Below are 22526 nucleotides of genomic sequence, written 5' to 3'. Positions count from 1 at the left end.
AGCATGCAATAGGCCACATGTGGTGCAGGATTGTCCAACCTCCTGCTGTCTTCTTATTTGTACATTACTACTTGGCTACCAAATTAGTCACTGAAGTAGTCATCAAATTAGTAGAATCTTGATGGCATTCTGTCTGCTTACATCATTCTTATCCAACCTCAACATCATTAAATAAACAACCTCGCCAGGACGGCAGGATCCCTTGGGAATATGATTGCGAAACCTCTAACTTGAATTCAAGCCTATCTGAACCTGCTCACATGCGCACCCATAAAGGGTGCATACTCTAATTTACCTGCAAAAGCACAAATCTTTACCTGCAGCTTGCAGGCTACAATCCTACTTGTTCATGTTCTCAATGGGAATTCGTTTTTTTTTTCCATAGAGCATTCCACTTCAGTTTGACAGCAGTGATTGCAATTGTTTCTGCGCTGGATCCAAGCTGGCTCAGTTGGAGACGGTGCTTGAGGTGGTCTGGATGGAATTCCTGGGCAGCAGCAGCATGCTGATGGGGAAGATGCTGTCCTGCACCACACACAAACATACCCATTAATAAATTTCTCACTTATCTATCTCCAAGAACTGCCTTTAACACATACCCACTCTTATTCTCTTTAGGAACTGTGCTAACTCCTGCCCCATTCTAGCACAGCATTCCATTGCTGCCAAGGGCAAGAGTCTCCTTGTCAAGCATGCTGCACATCATGGCACACATATAATGCATCCTCATTCAATGCACATCTAGTCTTTGTCTTCTGAGCAGGCAGGTAGATGTCAGAGCGCCAAGTGGCATACCAAGTGCACCGAGGGCAGAAGCCCGGAGCACCAAAGTGTCATGTTTGCGGCAGGCTGATATCAGCAATGTCAAGGGTCATGTAGTAAACGGAGGCAGGGGACGCGCACCATGCACACTTTGCTGCCGTTCATGCCGATGACGGCGGTGGTCTTGCCGCCTGCAACCTTGATGACATTGCCGCTCCTCTTGACGTGCAGGGAGTCACGCAGGTCGGCTCCCCTGAGAAGGGTGTTGAAGGAGTAACCCTCCTTGAAGGCAGCGTACTGCAAGCATGGACACACACAATTTCAGCCCCCAGAAGCTCACAACTGGTGCTATACTGCAACTACATCAATCTAGCATGCTACAAGTGAGAAATGCATCCTTGCTGCTTCTTAAGAATGTTGCAGGCTCCAAGCGTGCAGGCGTTAAAGTTACTCTTCCTGGCAGCCTGACATTAGTCCGGATTGCACATTAATGCATTTGGCTCTCAGGTCTTGTCTGCCACCCTTTCAGCAGTCAAGGCCTTGCGTGATTTCTGACCAGAGTCTGAAACAAAGATGGTTCCGCAAGGAGCTGCTACGAGCAGGTGATTATTCTTCACATCAGAAGGGCCACATTCCCATTAGCCCCAATTGGGATCTACCCCTGCAACCAATTGGGATCCACCCCTTTCCCCTGTACCTCGATGGGGCTGGGGAGGATGTGGTAGCTGATGACCTGGTCCACCAGGTCCTTGTTCTCCAGGAGGCCCTTCAGGTCAAGGCCGAACTTCTCCAGAGTGGCGTTGACTGCGTCGTTGGTTGGCAGGAAGAGGGTGATGCCAGCCATCTGGTCGGACAGAACGTCTGTGCGCGAAGGTAAATCAAAGTCAGAGACTTGGAACGTTATGCATGCAGACCTGGTGAGCATGCGTTACCCACCAGCTCTGAGTCGGAGGGGGGTGGACGGTGCTAGCACAGCTGTAGACACATGCCAGCAGTGGGTCAGTGACAGTAGCAGACAATTGTGTACTGTGCTTGCAGTGAATACAGCACAGCATCGGCTGATATGCCCAATTGTCACCTTCTGAGCTTGTCCAGGCTTGCAGCATGATGTCACTGCAACAGTTTCACTGCAAAAAAACAGGTGTGATGCTGGCTTGCCGTCAAGAGTGTTCAGAGCCCTTTCAGAATGCAGCAGCGCACACAGAAAAAGAGGGATCCTCCTGCAGTCACAAGGCTCCCTACTGGCCGGTCACTCGCATGAACACCTTAACCTCCAAAGGGGGAGCAAGGAGGCCGGTGGTTCTTTAGGACATCCGCTCAAAGCGAGCAAGGAGGCCGCTGACTTAAATGGACAACTAAAGTATCTATAAAGGGGGAAGGGGGGAAACGCACTGGAGAAGTTGGAGGTCGAGGGGGCGGCGTTGAGGATCTCGCCAAACTTGGAGTAGCTGCTGTTGCCCTGCACGAATGACAGTGCACATCCGGAAGGCGCGGGGGTCGCCTGCGGCAGAAGATCTCATTAGGATCTCAGCGGGGAACCAATGTGGCGCATGAGCTATGCTTGGCAACTGTTTTCAAAGCCACATACTCTTTGCCTGCATGCATATTGCAGTGGCTACATCTGCCTGAATGTAGCCACTGCAAGATGCATGGTGCAGGCCACAATTAGGCGATGAGCGCGCATGCATCAAACGAGGCCCTGCCTGCGGCACAGCCATGGAAGTGGCGACGGCTGCCGGCGCGGCGGCCGACTCCTCGGCGGCCGGGGCGGCCGCGGCCATCGGCGCTGTCGTGGGCGCGACCACGGCCGCCATTGGAGCAGCTGCAGGCGTCTCTGCCAGCAGCACGCGGGCCTCTGCGCAGACGGGACAGGCGTCAGTGGCGCGACACGCTGCAATTGCACCTGGATCGTTCCTCCCCAGCAACCAGCAAGGAGGTCCGAACGGTCTGCCAGGAGTCGGCGGAAAGCGAGTTCCGCCGATCCCTAAATCAGGTAACACGATTTGCTTGCGATGAAAGGACGGAAGGGTGCGTGTCGGTTGAGATTATAATCGGGGCGTGGTGACGCAGCCGTACCTGCTGTGCAGGATACTGCTAGAAGGATTGCAAGGGCTGCGACTGCGAACTTCATCTCGGCGCGTCCTTTGATTTCGAAGTGGTAGAGGTTACCTGCGCAACAGTAAGAGAGTACGCCAGTCAGGATCTTTGGGAAGTGTTCGTTTTAGTGCCGATCAAGACCGCACGACGATATGCGGTCCTTCGTCAACCGTACCGATAGGGGCAATGTATACGAAAGACATCCAACAATCTCTGTCACCTAGCAACAGGCAAGGCAACAAAGACCAGCTTGAACCTGACCGGAATGCCTGTGGAGAATTCTACTACACCAGAAGCTCCTTTTTCGTAAAATAACTGCACACGAACAAATGTACCATCGGGAATCAATCATAAACAATTATTGCTGAACCGCCTAGATCATGGATTAAATCACGTTCTGGTTCAAGCGTCAAGCAGCAGTCGCCGGCTGATCATTTGCACGGTGCCACCCAAGAAGAGGGCGCCGATAAGCTTTTAAGAGTGCTGTGACCCATCACACCCTCTACAAGCTTCCTTCTTTGATCTATGTTCAAACAGAAAGCTCCAACGCAGTACAATTTGAGGCTCCTGTCCGCAAGACGCAGGTGGCGAATGTGCTTACCTCCTGTCCTCTGTCGTTTTCTCCCAGGTAACTGCTCTTTGCACTGCTTATAGAAGCTTCGAGATTGTAAGAAGTATATTTTCAATGATCAGCGGCTTGAAAACTTGCGCGTGAGCTGATTTTGAGATGGTAGGGACAAGACGCATCTCAGAACATCGGATGGTCAGGCCATAATCCCGATGCTTGCCTGTTCAGGCAGATCCACAAATGACAGCTGCATGGCAGCGATCCTGTGCATCCTGCATCTCCAAAGAGGAAAGGCCCTTTCTTATGCACGTCCATCTGATGAGGAGCTGCAATGCAGCAGGTCCTGCATATGACAGGACGCCTTTACGCTTGAATTGGCGCAACTTGCATGCCACGTGCACGTGCCCACTGGGGCAGCTGCTCTAGAACAGATCTGCAGGCGGCCCTGCATGAAGCCTTCAAGCATGGAAGGCCTTTCAGAATCCTCTCTGCCGTCATCTGAGATAATCTTCAATAGCGTGGCAAGGAGCTGACCTGTGAGCGGAGGATGAGGAGCACTGCTCCAAAATTTGCTCAAAAGATATTATGTTGCCTGATCAGGCGCAGCCAAGTCGATGGTTCACAACCTGAGAGCGCGAAGTGCCAACTACACAGCCCCAGCGCAGTGTTTCAGTCGCCCCTTTTACATTTCGTGCGATTGTGCATCTGTGCATGAACAACACGCGTCGCTTAAAATGATTGTTGGCTGATGATAGGGCACCCCTTGTTTCGCAGTCTGACAAGAGGCTACCCGCTTTTAGAGAGAAGGCAGTAAGCACTTTGTAACCACACGTTTAAGTTCAGTACAGTTATGTTGACTGGCAGCTTAGGATGTCCGATGTCCAAGCAATCTAACATATGGCGTGGAGAGCAACCCTGGGGCGCACGATCCAGGATCAGACCGCTCAGACATCAGATCGCAGTTCACAGTTCCAGAGACCCTTTCAGACACTGCAACAGTTCACCAACTGGTGGATGCAGTTCCAACATCATCGATGATGGGGCTCGAACAACTCTAAGGCAGCAACTCTGGGGAGCATCTCCACCTGCAAGGAGGCGAGCACCAGAAAAGGTAGCTTTTACATGGTCTGCAACTTCTTCATACAAATACATGATATTTTGGCGCTTCAGAACGCGCTTAAAGCTGCCAACTTCCTGGCCATAACGTGACAGTATAGGGCATGATCGTCCCTAATTGATCCAGACGAGGAAAAGACTTTGCCTTGGGGCAGACAAGGTACATCATTCGCGCCCAAAAATATTAAGTGTTTCGTACCATGGCACAGGTGGAGGCAGTGCCGCCGAGCTTGGTGGTGACTCCAGCACAGCCATTGCATCTCTGGCAAAAGCTTGCGCCATTGGCCCTGATCTTCTTCTGTGCAACCTTCAACCACACCCTCCTTGTCAATCTCAAGGTGGCTGACCCTCCATATCACCCGCTAAAGCTTTTGCTGGAATTCACCCATGCGCCCTTGCCTTCTGTCGTCACCCTCGTTCAAGGCGGTATTCTGCGGCGGAGATGCCTGGCTGGTACCCTGGCACTTTGCATGGCCCCTACTCACAGCGGCACGTCTGCCAAGGCACAGACAAGCCCTCTTGCAGTCCCTGAGAGACTCCACAGGTCATGCACGGGTTGACAGCTCTTCCCTCTGTCCTGCTTTGCTCACCGCTGATCCATTACACGGCACATGCACGCAGGATGCCATAATGGTGACGAGCGGCGGCGCGGAGACGTTGCCTTTTCTGGCATCCTGCGTGGTGCTGCCAGCTTCCCTCGGCTTCTTCGTGCTCTACGGCCGCATCCTGGACCTGCACCTTCCCCGCAGCTCCTCCTTCGCGCTGACAGTGGCGCCTCTTCTGGCGGTGTACGCGGGTTTCGCGGCGTTCCTGTACCCGGCCGCGGACATCCTGCACCCGCACGGCTTCGTCGCCAAATTTGCGCCGCTGCTTCCCATCGGCCTGCATGGCCTGCTCAAGGTGTGCACTGTCTGTGTGCATGTGCTGCTTTGCTTCGTTGCTCCCCATTGCAAGGTGCTGGGCAGCCGTTCAGCCTGCACGACCTGCTAAGAATGCGCACCTGCTGCTGGCGGCACTTGTCATATGCTGCTTTGCTGCTATTGCTGCTTCGGCTGCTATTGCTGCAGAGCCTTGCGGATTGACATCTCTCAGAGCTCTCTCACAAGCTTCAAGATCAACACACAACGCCACATCGTGGAAGCTATGGATGTCCCAGGGACAAGGGACATACCATATATTTCTGTGGTTCTCAAGAGGTGCTGGGACAGACGAGAGAGGGGACAGCTGGGCACCCACAATAAGCCTTCTTCATGCATGCCTTGAAAATTCCCATACAATGCAAGCCCTGTGTCTGTTGAGATTTCCATTGAGGCCGCTCGAGCCCGACGAAGCACAGGTGTAACGATGCCGTCTGCAACTTCAGGTGGTGGAGAACTGGACGTTCTCGCTGTTCTTCTGCGTGGCGGAACTGTGGGGCGCGGTGGTAATCAGCGTGCTCTTCTGGACGCTGGCCAACGAGGTGTGCACGGTGAAAGAGGCCAAGACCATCTACCCGCTCATGGGCATCGCTGCCAACGTGGCCCTGGTCGCCGCCGGCAACTTCATGAAGGCCGTCACCCTCGCGCTGCCGGTGCGCTCCTAGACTCTGGTTCTGCATTGTTGCAATTGTGTGTGGTCAACTTGCCCTGTGCCTTGCTTTGTGCAAGCGGTAGGCAATGCCTGGCGGGGAGGATTGAATTGAATAGAATTGAATTGAGATCCTGAATTCAACAGGTGCATTTGGTGTCCCCATGTGCATACATGGGCGAGTGTCAATGCGCCCATTCTGAGGCCCTGTGATTCGATGGAAAATCCAAAGACAGTGTGTGGATTGCCCCCAAGTTCTCAAATGCGACAGACTTCATGCAATGATGCCTTGTGTCCCTTGCATTCGGTCCTTGAGCAGCCACCGGCAGTCTATGGGAAATTCTGCAGCCCTTCTGTCGCTGCTAATGTTTCACTGCGCCGCAGAACTCGGAGCTTTCGTGCCTGCGCGTGCTGGTGGCGACTGTCATGGCTCTCACAGCCGTCATATTCGGTGCGGAGGTCTTTGTTGAGCGGCGGATCGCGGTGGACTCCCACATTGACCCGGCAGCAGGTGGATTGATAATATCCACTACATGGAATATGCCATCACAATGGGCCTGCTAGGCTTCAATCGATGCTTACAGGCATAAAAAAAATCTCACCACCTACACTGAACACCGTGCCCATTTTTGATCTGATCTTGGTTGGATCTGGCAATGCCAACAAGGGTTAGATATTTGGCAGGTTTCAACTGCAGCTTGCCTCTTGGCAGGTAAAAAATTTGAGATGAATGGAAGATATTAATTAAAATGTTCTTCCGGTTGCACTGTGCATGTGACGAACCCCCAAGGTAGCTGAGTGATTTCGTGGCGGCAGGGATTAAGAAGAAGAAGGCAAAGCTGTCGGACGCCGTGGCAGTGCTCAGAAGCTCGCCCATGATCTTTGCGCTGTCACTCATGGTTATCAGCTATGGCGTCGGCCACCGGCTGTTTGAGTTTGCCTGGAAGGGGCAGCTGCGCATGCTCTACCCCTCCGCTATGGCCTACCAGGTATGGTCTCTTCTGTAAAAGGGCCCTTCTTTCCTGCAGACTGGATAACGATTATTGATATTTGGGTGGCAGTATATGTGCATTGGTCCATGCACACCCAGGGCCCCAGATCTGTGAGCTGGACCTGATTTGCATGAGACTGCAGCGTGCTGGTGCAAATACATGCCTCTGGGATTAGCCACACCGTTGAGAAAAAGAGCATTCGCATTCCTTTTGCTCAGCTCTTGCAATGCTGGTAATCGGACCTTCCGATGCAGCTGCTGTCATCTTTTTTCAAGTGATATTGTCAGGCAAATCTTTCCAAGGCAACCAGATTAACATCCCCAATGTGTCTGCAGGGCGTGCTGGCGGATGTATCGATAGCGACAGGGTATGTGACAATAGCGTTGATGGTGAGCGGCCGATTCATCTTCCAGTACCTGGGATGGGCCACAGCCGCCTTTATCACGCCCACAGTGCTGATGCTGTTCGGCGGAGCTTTCTTCTTGTTCACCCTTTCCGGCAACCCCGCCACCGCCAAATGGGCCGTGCTGGCCGGCGCCGTCACGCAGGTGCGCGCACATGCTGCCATGTGCCACTCTTGCCGCACCAAATTTTGTGATAGGCCCCCGGCCCCGGCTGGCGGGGATTTGGTATATATACTGCGCACTGTGCCCACGCTTGATTGGGTGTTGCTTGGAGTTTGTGACTTCATCAAGGGGTAAAGTTTGTGGCAGCCTTCACCTGGGCTGCAGATGCACCTTGCCTCTGGCAGGAGTAGTGTGTACCGTTATCAAAGAATATTGTTTTGTGGTAGACAATGGTAACTGTGGGTATGGCAGCTGTCTTGCTTGCCCTTGTGCCAAAAGGAAGTCTTGCGCATGCGCGCGATCGCCCTAAGTCCACCTGGAGAATTACTCGGAAACAGTCAGAAACAGTGGTACCACCCCTTCGACAAAGTCTGAGTAATATTTGAAAAGACACCAGTTTGCCCTGCAGAAACCTTGATGCTGAAAGTTCCAAGCTTGTGCATCTGCAGGTGTTTGCGCGGTCGTCCAAGTTCTCGCTGTTTGACCCGGCCAAGGAGATGGCCTACATCCAGATGTCCCGCGCAGAGAAGCGCCAGGGCAAGGCAGCCGTTGACCTCATCGGCAGCCAGGCGCGGCCCCTCCCCGCTCCCTCAACCCCACTGCGTTTCTCTTCCCCCTGCTTTGGCGCAGATTCCAGCGCTGCCCGCAATGGATCACATGCCAGAAGGCACTTGTCAGGCTTCATAGCAGCATGCGGATTGAATAAGGCGGACTGTAGTTGTAGCCCTGCGCCGTCAGCCAGCGGTTTCTGAGTGCCTTCTCAGAGCAGGCATTGTGTGTAATGCCACAAGACCGCTCACAGCATACTTTTGGGCATGCACTACATGGGCATGGCCACTGGGCACATGGCCATGAGTACTTTTTCGCAGCCAAGCTCACACCGTGGTAATCCTACCACACAAGGCAAGGCTGCAGACAAGCTGCGGTTCAAGGCTGCCAGAACACCTACCTTCTCGGTGGAGGCCTGGCTATTTCTGGGAGCTTGAGTGTTAATTGATTGAGGCTGCGGTGCAGGTGGGCAAGTCTGGGGCGTCGTGGGTTGTGCAGGCGCTGCTGCTGGCGCTCGGTTCCATATCTGCGGCCATGCCGGTCATCGCCGCGATATTCGGCGGCGTTGTCACGTCCTTCTTCTTCGCCGTCAACGGCCTGCGCAAAGAGATGGTGGTGCGCACTTGGGCCGGCCTCCTCTCATAGACAGCGCCTTTGCCGCTGCTCAAGTGTTGCTTCTGTGTATAGTGACAAGATTTGCGAGTCATCTTGCCATCATTGCTGCACGGTATTGCCCTTTGCCATGTGAGGGGAGCATGCCTGCATTGGCTGTTATGGTGATGGGAGTTTTCGGCCCCACATGTTACGTACTGAGGTGGGAGTGGCAGTGGTGAAGTTGCAAGAACACCTTCAGTGGGGCTGTGAATTCATGTGACACGCAACAGAAAGTTATAATTATTGTCCCGGTGGTCATATGCGGCAGGCGCATGAGAAGCGAAGAGAAGACAGCGAGAGAAGCAGCGTCCCGGCACACAGCAGCAGCGCAGCCGCCGCACCGGTGATATCTGCTGACGGCAACTCAGCTGACAGCGCGGTAATTCAGCCAGACGGCAACTCGGATGACGGCGCGCTGAGTCACAGCAACGGCGCAAATGTTTACAGGCTGGCGCCGTCACTCGTCCCAGAAGTGACGTCCAACGGCCACTCGGTTCCTGGAATAGTCAGCGAGAATGGCGCCGCGAAATTTGGCGCAGCTGCGGCGGCTCGGCCCAATGTAAGCGCCAACTGCTGCCGGAGAGCTGCACTGGTGCGGCGGAGGTGGTTCAACTGCTGAGTGCATTGCACTGTGAGCGTTCTGGCCAAAGCGGCACTGTGGGCCGGGTTCTGAGGGGCTGAGAGAAGACTAGAGCTGCACATCAGCGTGACATATGTTCAGGACACGTTGTTGGAGTACTGAGTACAAGTTGCTTCTGGCACTGCACTGAAGAGTTCAGGGTGCAAGGGCCTGTAACCATCCTTTTTTAAGTAGCTTTTTTCCACAGTGGTCTTTTGAGCAAGGTGTTTGCGCTGGTGGCTGATGTGACAAAGGAAGTAGCTCAGGAAACGGTGGGTGGCTTCTGCTGTATATTATCCCTTGGTGCAAGGCACCGGAACAAGTTTTAGATGTAGGAAATTAGAAAGAGAGGCTTCAATCGAGTGATTGCACTTGCTCTAGAGCAAGTGTTGATGAACTCCAAGGGATACTGTGTCTTGTTGTCTTGCTTGGCAGAGAAGAGAAAGAAAAGCACTTTGATCTACACAACGGCATTGTGCTGTGCGCAGTTTTGGTGGGGAGTTTTGGAATCACAGTTTAGACTTGTTGAGAGCGCAGAAACTTGGCTGTTGCCTGCAGATATTAAGGGTTGCATGGCTTTATCTGAGTATTGCAAGTATACGCTTCAGAACATGCAGCCAAATGGCATGGGAAGAAACCTCGTACAAACGTTGTAATGCTGTGGGGGGAAGACTGATATTAATTACGGACACTGTAAATTCAGGCTGTGTGAGGAGGTTTGCTGCTGGATGCCATGGCCAGGCATGCTGTTTCTATGCTGTCTTGCAAGGAAAGACACTTAAATAAGACATTTTAGACTCTCATTGAAGAGTGTGGGGCATATACTGTAAAATAACCATTCTGAAACGCTTTAAATATGCACATGCACGACATCTGTCTTTCAAACCTGTGCTTCAGGGTTCTTGCAGACAGGAAGGGGCAATGCCTGATTATTATAACACTTTCCAATGCATGCGAACAGGCGCCCCCATATTGAAAGTTTCAGTCGTAAATGCAGCACATGGAGGTGCCAAGAATTCAAATTTGTACATTCACATATATACTTCCCCCTACCATCATCAGGTCCACACCTTTACCAAGCAGCAAACACCAGTAAATAAATTGGTATTGCACCTCAGAAATTTCCCCGGCAAGTCATCCCGGTTCATCAAAACACATTTATCATGGTGTGACACCCAACCCCAGCTAGCAACTGTACATATACTTGGTTGTACAAGTTTGCGCAGAATCTGCTCGGGGCACTCTCTGTAAGTTGAGATACTCCCATGCAATACATACGTATACCAGGAATGACAGTATGGCTGTCCAGCAAATGATCTGGAGTTATGCAATCTCCCTTCTATACCAGCCATGACAAAACTCCATTCTGTCCAACAGCCACCTGTTGTCATCTCCCTTCCACACAACGGCGTCCGCCAACTGCTGAGGGCTGCTTCTGCAGATGCTGACTCAGGATTGTCCGCAGGCGGGGAATTGCAAACCAAAGGAGGTTCCTTTTAGCAGAGAGCCACGTCTGGTTGCATTTGCAACAAAGATGCCAGTGCCCCAAGTAGTCCCCTCTCCAGCAATCATCGCCAGCTTCCATCTCTACCCCTGAGAGTGTGCATTTCTGCATTGCTCCAGCCGAGACTCCTCACACCTTCTGCGATGCGAGTCTTCATCGAAGTATGTTCATCAAATGCCTGTCGTCTGGCGGCTGAGGAGCCACCAGAGGATGTCAGCGCTCAGCGCATCAGCCGCCGGCCCTTGAAGCCGGTGTCGAGCGTGGTGATGAGGCGGGAGAACGCAGGGCAGGGCGATTCCAGGGGTGCATCCGCGGACGCCCAGGCCGCCTGTCCAGTCACCCAGTTATAAATCCAGAACTATTTCAAGGTGGACACTCTGGAACAGCACATCTCTTACTATCACAACATGTCGCGCTTCAATATCAACAATTCTATGTTATCTTCAACCATCAAGCTCAGACGCTGCTTCTGCTTGAATGATCCAGCACGGTATCACACAATGACTGAGGAAAGGGGAAGCTGTATGCTGGTGCCAGGGTGCGCAAAGCAACTCATCACTTCCGCGCAAGTATACACCGATTATATCTTGCCTGGTCATGCCAACGCGCGATAATACAGAGGACATGCATATCCAGAAAACATGTGTTCGTGCAAGGCTGACTCACCCCCTTTGCACAACAGTTGCTTCACACGGCTATCGCCTTTAAATCTACAATTCAAAACCCAATTCAGACTCTCTGTTGGTGCAAGAATAAGTCACCTCGTGCACTCCCGCCAGCTGCGCGGCGTCGGCGTCGCGGCCCAGCGCACTCAGCGCGCGCAAAACTCCCAGCAGAGCGTATCCGTTGTTAGGGTGCTCCATCATGTCCTCCACGAACACCTGGCAAGTGCACACTCCAAGCCGTTCACAGACATCACGAAGGCAGCACCATACGTCTCTCGGCCACCCTGCACTGCTTTGGGGAAATTTATTTTGTGCCAAGCCCTGCATGCAACAACAGCATTGTCTGCTCCTCGGTGCAAGACCATTCCTGAAGAAGCAGGCATCCGGTGTTTTGGATCACTTAGTGTCACTCATATGATCTCAAAGCTCATGCGCGCAGCAACAGCTATTTGCTTGCTCAGCAGTACGTGATGATTCCCAAGTAACGGGCATAGAGTGCGTTGGATCTCCTAGTTTGCAGTGTGCCCCGGTCACCCAGTATGTCCACCCAAACGTTTAGCTTTACTGGGAGAGCCTGCTTGTATCCTCAAAGAATTTCATCCTTAAAAGCTTCAACCGCAGCAGGGCAGCACTCGGCGATGACCTCGCAAGCATCATAAGAGAAGCGCATCGCCTGAGTGAGAAGGCACAAGTTTGTGTAGTTGAATCTGAATTTGGAAATGCAACAGAGTGGGACACCTCGGCGGCTGTCTGGTTCTTGCCGGCGCGCATGAGCACGTAGCCGAGGCAGTGCTTGGTCGGCTGGTACTGCCGCGGCGGCTCCATGTAGCCCAGCCCCTCCTCTATCGCAAACGCCTGCCTCAAGTTCGCCTGTGCACACCCACAGAACAAGACCTTCAAACCTGCTCTGTTATTTCAAAATCCCTGCATGCACCACTGTCGTCCCCTGAGAGATCCCGCCAAGCTGCATGCTCTTCGGGCACAAGGTACCAGCAGCTAAACACAACTCCGCTGGAACCCATCATATGCACAAAGACTTGGCTTCAGCTGAGGACAACATGATCTCATGATGGCATGAGAATCATCAAACTGTGCTAATATCTCATTTTTCTCTGAAGTTTCCTGAAGTGCACCTCTGCGCCGGCGGTGTCGCCCTGCATGAGCGCCAGGCGCGCCTCGGCCGTCTTGACGAGGATGCGCGCCAGCTTCTTGTAGTCGCACGCGTAGATTCCCGGCCACTCCCCCGGCACTGTCCCCTCTTCCTGCACCACCGTTCCCTCCGCCTCCTGCGCACCAGCCCCCCAGCCGGGTTTCAGCTTGTCAGTCCACCTCAGACACATTGCGGTCGTCAGCTCGCAGGATAACGGTATTAGGTACTGAGGACCCCTGGAGCACATCTGTCGCCCTTCAATCGAGCCAAGAAAAACAGCATTTTGTCGCCACTGCTGAAGCTTACTCTTCTCACCCGCAGGCGGACAAATGTGGCAACCTTGCCAGATCAATTGTCGGGTCATGTCCTGGGTTGCACACTAGCCAGCATCCAGCCAGCATAGAGCTATTTTCATGTTGCCACTGTGCGGCAGAGCTCACCCGCAGGTGCATGAAGGCGGTGACGGCGCCTTGGGAGTACCAGCTGATGGCACTCTCCATATCCCCGGCCACGCGTGCCCCCTCAGCCTTGGCGGCCAGCGCCAGCGTGCGCGCGTAGTGGTACACCGCCGTCGAATACTCGTAGCCGCCCGTTGGGCACAGCCCGCGCGCCCCGGCCGGCGGCCCCGTCCCCGGCAGGTTGAGAATCTCGTTCCATTTGCCCTGCGGCACACACATATTTGTTCCTCACTGTGCACGGTGTGCCAGAGGAATTACATATCATACCTTTTGTAGTGAGATCAGTTCGCTTGGTCTCTTGCGTGGTATCTAGATCCTGCTACCAGATACATGTATTCAATTGATTCTTCGTGCAGTTGGCAAAAATATCAGGCTTTCTACCTGGATGACGTAGGTCAGGATCAGGTGCACCCACTCGTTCCCATAGTCCTCAGAGTAGGCTGTGGGTATATCCGCCGGGTAGAGCCGAATCTTCTCGCTATATTCCTCAGCAATCTTGTACTGCGCATGCACAACTAATGTTATATTCAAATCTTCGACTCAAGGAGCAGCAGCAAACTGCACAACTGACACAGTGCCCACGGGTAGAGGCCCTCAAAGACCAATCAAAAAGAAAGCCCACATCTGCAGCATGATGTGCAGTATTGCCCAGACAGCGCTTGCATGGCAGGCAAAGCAGCAGGTAATGCAACAATGTTTGGGAAGCCAGGATAGAGCTAGCTTGCATGTGGGCAATAGGAGCACTGCCTGGCCTAACAGCTCAGAACAGAGCCTGATACATGACTTGTAGCTGATAAGATGGGAGCCTATCAAGGAGGCTATAAGATCTCCAATCTGCTTCACAGAAAAGGCCTCTAGCAACACAAGGGGAGGCCGCAGGTCGCCAGGCAAACTTAGACTTCCTCCTCTGGCACCACAGGAATGCTAGACTTGTGCAAATACTGTAGTGCTCAAAGTGAACCCCGCAAAAAAAATGGGCCAAAAAGGGTGGATGATCAAGACCCTGTCTCCCAAAAGACAAACCCCATGATAATTCTGAGACCATATTCGGAAGGCTCTCGACAAGCACAATCCGATGGATCATGAGTCTGGTGTTTCTGGAGTCAGAAAGATCATTGAAAGCTGCCTCGAAAAGTTTCCTGAACCACCGGCGGTGCGGGTTTTAATTTGAGCACTACAGTAAAATGGAACTGCTTCATGGACCCCCCTTGGCCTGAATAGCTTGCGCACCTGCCCGGCCATGCAGATGATGTGGATCCTGGGAGCCCGGCAGCTCAGATAAGGAGCGACACACAAGTCTAGCTGATAAAGTGGAAGCCTGATTAAGGGGATCATGAAGTGGAGCCATATTTTATTCCCCTCGGCCTGATCGCGTCAGTAAGTGGCCAAGGGGAGTATAAAGACGACATTGGAGTAATATTAATAACAAATTAACACACCTGCCCGGCCATGTTGGCAGCGTAGATGAGCATGTCGGTGTTGTGCTCTGGCTCGTAGGGGCTCTGGCAGGCGGTGGCGTCCGCCACGTCAGCGCGCCAGGCCGCCACGTTGGCAGTTACTGCATCGGCCCACCGGCCGATGCGCACGAACGTGTGGCTGGGCATGTGCACCAGGTGGCCTAACTTGGCCGTGCCCCACAGTGGGGAAGCTTCCGCGTCCAGCATGCGCGCCGCTGATGACTCAGCGCGCGCCGCGTTCAGGTGCGGGCCCCTGTTGGGGGACAAAATGAGGTTTCAGACCCAGGGTTTCTGTCTCAGGTTTGGAGCTATCATGTGCAGATATCGAGCTTGTGGATATTTCTTCCTGGCACATGGCTCCAAGAAGGTGCATTACATGCTTGGTTACTGCTCTTGGGCCAATAAATTGCTCAGCTTTTATTCTAAGAAGGGGATGTGCTCCAGCCTTACCCCGTGCAAGAATGACAGCTCCTTAAGAGTAACAAAAGCTGATTCCGAGACTGAACGACAAAGATTATGCTGTAACATATATATGGCTTCCAGAGGCGGATACAGACCTCTGAGGGCTGGAGGCTTCTGCGATGTGGATGTGGAGGTGCAGCGCGAGGGCGTTCATGGGCTCAAGAGCAATGGCCTGGTTGATCAGCTCCTCAGCAATCGTGGCAGTCTCCTTCAAGCTCTTGTCCTTCTGCAGCAACACAGACTCACCCATCAGCCCCCGAGCCGACTCGCTTCCACTCACTTGCAGGAAAGGGCATTGGCATGAACTGCAGAGATGGGACAGAATTAAAGCAAACAACAATCCTACGGCACCTCAGATTACATGTAATACTGCTTTCATTTTTGCTGTTCAAGAGAACAAACACAGCAGACCGTGAAAGCCTGGGGGCAGCCAAAAATACTCTATCTGTAACCCTGCATGCAAAGCTCTTGTCTAACAGCATGCTGGACATCTAACAGGAGGACGGGCGCACATTGTAATAGTCCCAGGGCGACAGGTTCATGAAGGCCTCCGCGGCCATCGCGATGAGAACGCTGTCGGACAGCTTCACGCCGACCGCCTGCATCGCTTCCGCGTATTCTTTTTCGGCCGCCGCGCGCTTGGCGCCGGTGGCACTGCCCTCCGGGAACCGCTTCATCGCCAGCGCCACCGCTAGTGCCAGCTCCTTCTTGGCCTGTGGTGTCACAAATATTGTTACTAATGTGTGATGGATTGCATGCGATTCCTGCCAAGAGAGGCAAGGTGCGTGTGCAGGTGCATTGCATAGGGTGAAAGGTAGGAATATGCGCAGAGACCCAGAATTCCTCCCGCCAAAGGGAGGTAGCAATCCTTGTAAGATTGTTTTCGGGGACAGATATTGTAATATCGATGCCGGCAAGATAACAAAAACAGGGTCCTGAGTGTTGTTGGGAGGGTCTTTCGCATGGCTCGGGTGTGGCCTTGCCTGTGTGCTGTCAAGCTGTATGGCCTTGATCTGGGCCTTCTTCAGAGCTGCTTGGGCGGCCTTGTAGACTGCCGGGAAATCCTCCGGGGCAAAGGACGGATAAGGCTTCCTCTCAGACGTCACATCCCTGCCACCAAAAGTGGGCCATTAGTGATGCATGTCATCCGTAGAATCAATTGCTGAATAACATCCCCCAAACCACATGGAACTACAAAATTCTCCTGCATGCACCTTGGTATGAGTCAGAGGGTGTCTAGCATGCATAACTTGAGTCACCCGTGATCGGTCCATCTTGTGAGGAGAAGCTTCTAACAATGAAACACAGCATATCTCCTAGCATGAAAGGCAGGATGGGTTGGTGAAGTTGGTAAATGCACCTGTTTGCTCCAGGCCCCAGGGCATAGGCCTGACCCCAGAAGGGCATGGCTGCAGCAGGGTCCTCCTCTGAAGCCAGCTGGAAGGCCCTGAGCGCCTCTGGCTGATTGAAATTCCACGCTTGCAACATACCCTGCCAAACATTTGCCCATGAGTCAAGCCCCTCCGTCTGATCAAACATGCCATCTATTTACCAAGTCGCAACTGGCGGCACTGTGCTGCTAGATCTAGAGCTGGTTTGCCATCATCAAAGTTGACAGAGTCGTGCGCAAGGATATGTGCAGGATGGGCTTTGGGGAGTCGCACAATATCAAAGAGGCGCTGAGCTTTGGGCGAGGTAGTCAGGATGGGGTAGGTGAAAGTGTTTGTCAGCTCCTTGTAACGATTCAACAAAGCATCTACTGTTGGTGGCTGGCAGGTGGGTGGCGCCCAATTGGTGCTCTTTGACAGATATCCTGGTGAGACAGCAGTAAGCCATTCTTAATGTCTGGGATTACATGCTAAGCGTGCGCAAGGCTCACACTCTGTGGACGAAGATCTTGAGATGGAGGAATGCAAGCACTGTAATCGTAGCAAGGGGACTCACCCGTGGCAAAGTATGCACCCGTTGCAGCGCCACCCAGCAAGGCCATCAACAGAATAGCGTACAGGACGAAGGGCCTGGTCTTCACTGGAGTGTCAGAGACGGCCTCTGGGATCTTCTGACCATTCAACGGCTTCTTGCTCTCCTTGTCATGTTGTCCATTTGGCATATCCTGCAGGGCACAGGCATCGTCAGGCTTGCAAGCCACAACAGCGGGCGATGAAAAGCAATCTGAACCCGATTAAGGCTTGATGAGGGCTTCTACCTTCGTGGCTCCATTTACGTTGCGCTTCCTTGCCGTTGTGCCGTTCGCAACAACAGCACTGGCCACAACCAGGCTGAGGACGATGCAGTATGCTGCAATTGAAAAGAGCATTTTCCGACTGTGCAGCTGCTATGAGCCAGCTGTACAACGCTGATTGGTAACTAAATTGCGTATTTGATGCAATACTTATTTCTCTAGAGGCACAAGCCCTTCGAGCTACGGCTGGGCTGGCAGCCACTCCCCAAAATTTTTAGAAACTCACTCAGTGCCCCCCTTGGTCGTTATCACATCGGATGTGCACCAAATCCATATCCCAGCTGTAGCTATTGTTACCGCAGTGAGTTTTGGGACTGAGCAGAAATCCCAACGCGTCTGTTTAAGAAATTTTTCTATGGCGATATGCAAATCTAGAGAGCTAAAAATCGAGCTGGCAGCAATTAACAACTTTTAGACATGCCGATGCCGCTTGTTTGTTCTCTTTGGAGAGTTTTGATTCGGGGCGTCATGACGCACACAGTCCCCGCCATTCGACTTCCAGAGCACGTGGTCTCTCTCATGTCGGAAGCACGTGCGATCTAAACTGTGAGACCTGCCTCGATGAACCGAGATCTGCAATTTACTAGCGTACAGAACATCTCTTGAGAGCATATAAAGAGATGGTGCATAGACAGGGCAGTAGAAGGTACTGCACTGGCACTTACATATTCTGATGATCTCTGCAGAACGCGCCTGACAGCAATACCTTGAGATACAATGTCATGGTGTCGACAGCTTTCAAGCCTTTGAAAGTTGCACCTGTGCCCGAGATTGCTGAAGCAGAAGGATCATGGCGATCGCCTTCACAGGACAGCATGTTGCTTCGGAAGCCAAGCAGGTTCTCGCATGTGCACCTCACAGGTGAGGGCAATCTGGCAAGCATGCATATTGCAATGAGGTAGTTGGCATGAGCGAGTTGCGCTTGATTTCCTGCCTGTCAATCGCTCGTCACTTTGCCGTGAATTCTGCTCACAGTGACCTTCACTAAAACTGTGTGCCTTGGCGCTACAGATCTGGAAGCCGGCCCGAGCACCGACTGCACAGCACACTTTGTTCTGAGGGGCGCCACGATGAAGGCCCATCTCACCAAGTCTGGAGTACAGCTCACGCCTCTGGAGACCAGACGCTGCTGGCCGCTGTCAGCACCCCAGCCGGCCTCTATTCCTTTCTCTGAAATCCTGTGCGTAGCGACAAGCCAGCCAGCACCTGCCTGGAGACACTGCAGACGCCTGTGGAGCACACCAACGGTCCGCTCCTATCTTGAGACAATTTTTTAGAAACATTGATGCCCTCCTGGTAATTAGTGTGCAATCTGTCAATCCCCTCCCTAAGGCTGCATACGTGCTGTATATACCTCTCTTAGCTTCTCTAGTCTCCTTCTTCTCTCTTTTCTTCTATACTTTGCTACTGCTAGACGCCCTTCTGGAGGCAGCGTGCTTCTGTCCCTGGATGATGCACTGAGGAATTCTCACCGGTTTGCACTGCTGAGCAGATCACGCACAGACTCTCTATCTGCACCTTCAGGAGGCCTCGCCTGCACTCATGCAATTGGGTGCTCCACTCTGTGGAGCTGGACTCCCAGGTGAACACAAGTTCCCCCAGACACAATCTATTAGATACAACAGGTTTGAATATTGGCTTATGAGAGGAGCATCAGGACATGCAATGTCGAGTTGGGCAGATCGTTGTTGAAAGGGTGGCATGGGACAGGATGAAGAGCTATTTGTGTATGTCATCTTCTAAGGAGTGTCATGCTTGGCACAGGATGAAGATCTAGTGAGGAGGTGGGCGGCAGATATCAACGAGGCAGTGGGCACAAGCAGCAAGCGGCCCAGGAGCCTTCTGGTGCTGTTGAATCCCTTTGGAGGCTCTGGCCGAGCGCCTACTGTCTGGGAGCGCGATGCCTCTCCCCTTCTCAGCAAGGCTGGTATGCTCTTGTTGTCCCTAGCATACAGATCCGGCTTGCGCGGCTGTTAACAGTGCGGTGCAGGCCTTCAGGACATCTAAGCAGCAAACACACAGTGCAAATCTCAAGGCCATCTCTGCTCTGCTGCAATAACGATTTTATAAGCGTCATCTTGTAGGCTCAGCTGTGCTTCTTGGGCAGGTGTACTTTGTAGCGTCACAGTGACAACCCGGCCGCTGGATGCGTACAAGACAGTGCGGGACCTGTCACTGCAGGAGCTGCAGACCTGTGATGGCATTCTTGCCGTGAGATGCTTTCCCGCCCTTTGCAATCCTGCATAACCTCTACTTGCCATCTTTTGTGCGGAACAGCAACAAACTTCCAGCCTGTGTCTTGATTCTTCAAGCTGCGCCAATGGCTCCCTCAAATAGCTTCTGTTCCAAAAAGGAAAAGGAGAAAAAGGGGTCTGGCCGCTGCTGGATGAGAAACTGGCACCTCTGCCCCTCTTGGGTGGAAGCAGCACCCGGGCGCCTTGTCAACAAGGACTTTGTTCCTGAGCAGTAGATACCAAGCGGCCACTTCGTGTCAAGAGGACAGCTATCGTATACCAAATGCATTGTCTTGTTGGCTTCGCTGAAGGACCTCTATGCTTTAATTAAGAACATGTCAGAGCAGGTCGGGAGCAAAGTTTTGTGGATCAGTCATCAATTAAAAGTAATGATCACCCTTTCAGGTGGGTGGCGATGGGATGTTCCAAGAGGTGCTCAACGGCGTGATGGCGGTGCGCAGCTGCGGGGAAGCCGACCGGGCGGCGGCTGCCGCGAAGCTGCGCCTGGGCCACATTCCCGGCGGCTCCACCGACGCCGTCGCATACAGCCTCAATGGCACGCGCTCTGCAGCCACGGCTGCACTGCATGTGGCCCTTGGTGACAGGTCTGTTCTTGGCAAACTATCTGCATGCATTGTCCAGGAGGATTTGTCCTCAATCTGGCGCCAGCCATCCTGCTGGAATGCAGCTTCCCATGCACAGCCTCTTGCATGTTGGTGGCCTTGCAAAGTAACCTGCGAAAAAGGGTTTGGAAGAGAAACTCCGCCATTCTCAGACCCTCGGACAGGCCAGAGAGCTCCTAGCAAGGGATATATCACCCCGATATATCACCCCGATCTTTCATTTGAGACTGTCGACTGCCGGACCGCCATTGTGGAGAACTTTATCAAAGATTCTTAGGGAATATATAGTGTGCAGGACTCCATTAGATGTGATGCGGGTGGACACTGGCGACGGCACACACCGCTTCAGCGTCTGCTATGCAACCTACGGCTACATGGGCGATCTCCTGCGCACATCAGAAACGCTGCGCTGGTCGAAGTGAGCGCCTTCCACGTATATGGCCATATTGCATTACCCTTTACGGGAAATGCGACGATATGCAACATCCTCTACATTCGTATGGCCTTGTAGGACTGTTCCGCCATGATCTGCAACAAAATATATCAATACGGCGTCTGTCTTGTGGAGTGTTGCAGATCGTGGCTGAACAGCCATGCAACACCATGCCTGGGTTGATTGACGAGCACATTGCGTTTATTCACAGAGTCATACCCTTGTCAGCTGTGTACAATCACTGAGTGCTTGCACACAATGCAGGTGGCTCGGAGAACGGAGGTATCCGTTGGCAGGAGCACTGACGCTGTTACGCGGCCGCTGCTACCGCGCCTGTGTGTCCTACCTGCCATCCATGCACAGCGCGTGAGCCTCCACAAGAATCTGACCCCGCACTTGTGCCAAGACAAGGCATCTATGAGTTGGCAAGTCTGGACATTTGCATGTTGCAGGCCAAGCAGTGGATGCATCTACTTCCTTGCATGCCGCATTGCGAGTGTGTGGTTCACAGACTGTCTCATTTGCTCAGGAGGTAAATTTGTTCTAAGTCCTGGACTGTTGTTTGCCTGCTTCCAGACCAAAGGCTGTGGAGTGCAAAAGCCAGTGCCAGCTCTGTGCAACTGCCACTGGCGTGCCACCTGCAGACATTTCTATTGACAGCAGTACTCCGTCAGAGGGCGAGCCTGCCTGGACATCCATCGAGGTGACACCCTTTCCTGCACCCTGTGCTACTCTACCAGCGCACACCAAGAATTGCTTGGGATCTCAGTATTAAAAAGACACCGAGCTTGCAGTGCCAGACCTTTTCCTCCTGAATTTTGTGTTCTTGCCGAGACCTTGTCGTTCAAGAAGCATTGAGTAGTCCCCAAAGGAGTCAGTGTCTTGTAGGGCCGCGCACACGATACGGTGTAAACAGGCTCCTCAATTGTAGCAGAGTCTCACGGATGCATGCATGGATACAGGCTCCTCAATTATAACGTAGAATCTCACAGATGCATGCACGTTCATTGCAGGGGGAGTTCAAGAGCATAATGGCGATCGTGACGCCGTGCAGATCGGACATGAGTGCCGGCGGCCTCGCGCGAACCGCGCACCTAAATGATGGCCGCCTCAAGCTCGTCCTGGTCAAGCGCTGCTCTGTGCTGCAGTACCTGCGCCTGCTCATACGCATCCCCACGCTTGGTACGCAGCACAGATGTTCTCTGGGTCTTCTCACGCTCACAAACATAACCTTTTTAAATTTGTTACTGTAGCTAGTGCAAGCAGAGAACGGGATGGGTACAAAGAGGTGTCAGCTTAGAGCCACAGGCCCTGCTGAGGCCACAGGCTCATGTGTGGCAGGCACTGGCTCAAGAGACCCATCCATACCTTGTGGAAGGGGTAGTCGCACAAGACTAAGTCTACCAGACCAGGGCATTTAGTAATACCTGGAGTCATGCTTTGCATCTTCCGGCATGCTGACAGATTGCAACTTGAGGGGAGCCTGCTAGGTCATTTGGGCGACCATCTGAGTGAGGGTTCTTTGGGAGGGCTACACTGAGACACTGGAGCACATGTATTAAGGATGTGTGATGTGCGCTCATGATCGTGAGTCATCCTGTTGCAGGCATTGACGCGGAGCATGATCTGCCTTTCATCACTGTCTTGGACGTGGTGGCTGTGGCAGTGAAGCCGATTGGGGCAGAGTCCAGCTGGAATGTGGATGGCGAACTCATGCCATCAAACCACCTGTCAGCCCGCGTGCACCGCGGCGCTGTGGAGGTATTTTCAAGAGGCGTTGAATGAGAAGTATCTGAATGTCTCTGTACT

General features: G+C 52.9%; 4 protein-coding genes across 4 annotated transcripts; 2 read left to right on the top strand and 2 right to left on the bottom strand.

The window, feature by feature from the left end:
* Positions 1-122: 122 nt before the first annotated feature.
* COCSUDRAFT_33294 (hypothetical protein) lies at positions 123-3543 on the bottom strand. The gene is made up of 8 exons (XM_005647752.1): positions 3461-3543; positions 2839-2931; positions 2585-2617; positions 2469-2533; positions 2155-2266; positions 1460-1623; positions 904-1059; positions 123-525 (listed from the first exon to the last, which is right to left on the bottom strand). The coding sequence occupies exons 2-8, from the start codon at positions 2891-2893 to the stop codon at positions 448-450; spliced, it is 663 nt and encodes a 220-aa protein (XP_005647809.1). The 5' UTR covers positions 2894-2931; positions 3461-3543; the 3' UTR covers positions 123-447.
* Positions 3544-4806: 1263 nt separating this feature from the next.
* COCSUDRAFT_1824 (ADP/ATP carrier protein) lies at positions 4807-8227 on the top strand (the record flags this gene model as incomplete). The annotated part of the gene is made up of 7 exons (XM_005647751.1): positions 4807-4881; positions 5165-5443; positions 5907-6095; positions 6494-6620; positions 6926-7098; positions 7437-7649; positions 8117-8227. Coding segments are annotated over 7 exons (1167 nt in total), but the record flags the coding sequence as incomplete, so codon positions are not given.
* Positions 8228-10248: 2021 nt separating this feature from the next.
* On the bottom strand, positions 10249-17502 carry COCSUDRAFT_47568 (hypothetical protein; the record flags this gene model as incomplete). Its single annotated transcript, XM_005647750.1, has 14 exons — positions 10249-11321; positions 11755-11874; positions 12397-12528; positions 12792-12944; positions 13249-13470; positions 13648-13767; positions 14706-14976; positions 15281-15411; positions 15698-15898; positions 16115-16295; positions 16546-16676; positions 16850-16998; positions 17130-17298; positions 17392-17502. 14 exons carry the CDS (start codon positions 17500-17502, stop codon positions 11214-11216), a joined length of 2199 nt encoding a protein of 732 aa, XP_005647807.1. The 3' UTR covers positions 10249-11213.
* Positions 17503-18026: 524 nt separating this feature from the next.
* COCSUDRAFT_66245 (hypothetical protein) lies at positions 18027-22502 on the top strand (the record flags this gene model as incomplete). The annotated part of the gene is made up of 11 exons (XM_005647749.1): positions 18027-18288; positions 18439-18674; positions 18920-19009; positions 19192-19354; positions 19535-19638; positions 20067-20266; positions 20580-20702; positions 20982-21083; positions 21294-21420; positions 21731-21899; positions 22324-22502. The coding sequence occupies exons 1-11, from the start codon at positions 18150-18152 to the stop codon at positions 22500-22502; spliced, it is 1632 nt and encodes a 543-aa protein (XP_005647806.1). The 5' UTR covers positions 18027-18149.
* Between the last annotated feature and the right edge of the window lie 24 nt (positions 22503-22526).

This window comes from Coccomyxa subellipsoidea (genome assembly GCF_000258705.1).
Source record: "Coccomyxa subellipsoidea C-169, whole genome shotgun sequence".
NCBI classification, from domain to species: domain Eukaryota; kingdom Viridiplantae; phylum Chlorophyta; class Trebouxiophyceae; family Coccomyxaceae; genus Coccomyxa; species Coccomyxa subellipsoidea.
This window is presented reverse-complemented; position numbering and strand designations above follow the sequence as displayed.

Coding starts and splice junctions, on each gene's coding strand:
- COCSUDRAFT_33294 (XM_005647752.1), bottom strand. CDS start 2,893: ATGAAGTTCGCAGTCGCAGCCCTTGCAATCCTTCTAGCAGTATCCTGC. Junction 1,060..1,459: donor TCCTCCCCAGCCCCATCGAG/GTACAGGGGAAA, acceptor CCATGCTTGCAG/TACGCTGCCTTCAAGGAGGG. Junction 526..903: donor ACGGCAGCAAAGTGTGCATG/GTGCGCGTCCCC, acceptor TGTGTGGTGCAG/GACAGCATCTTCCCCATCAG.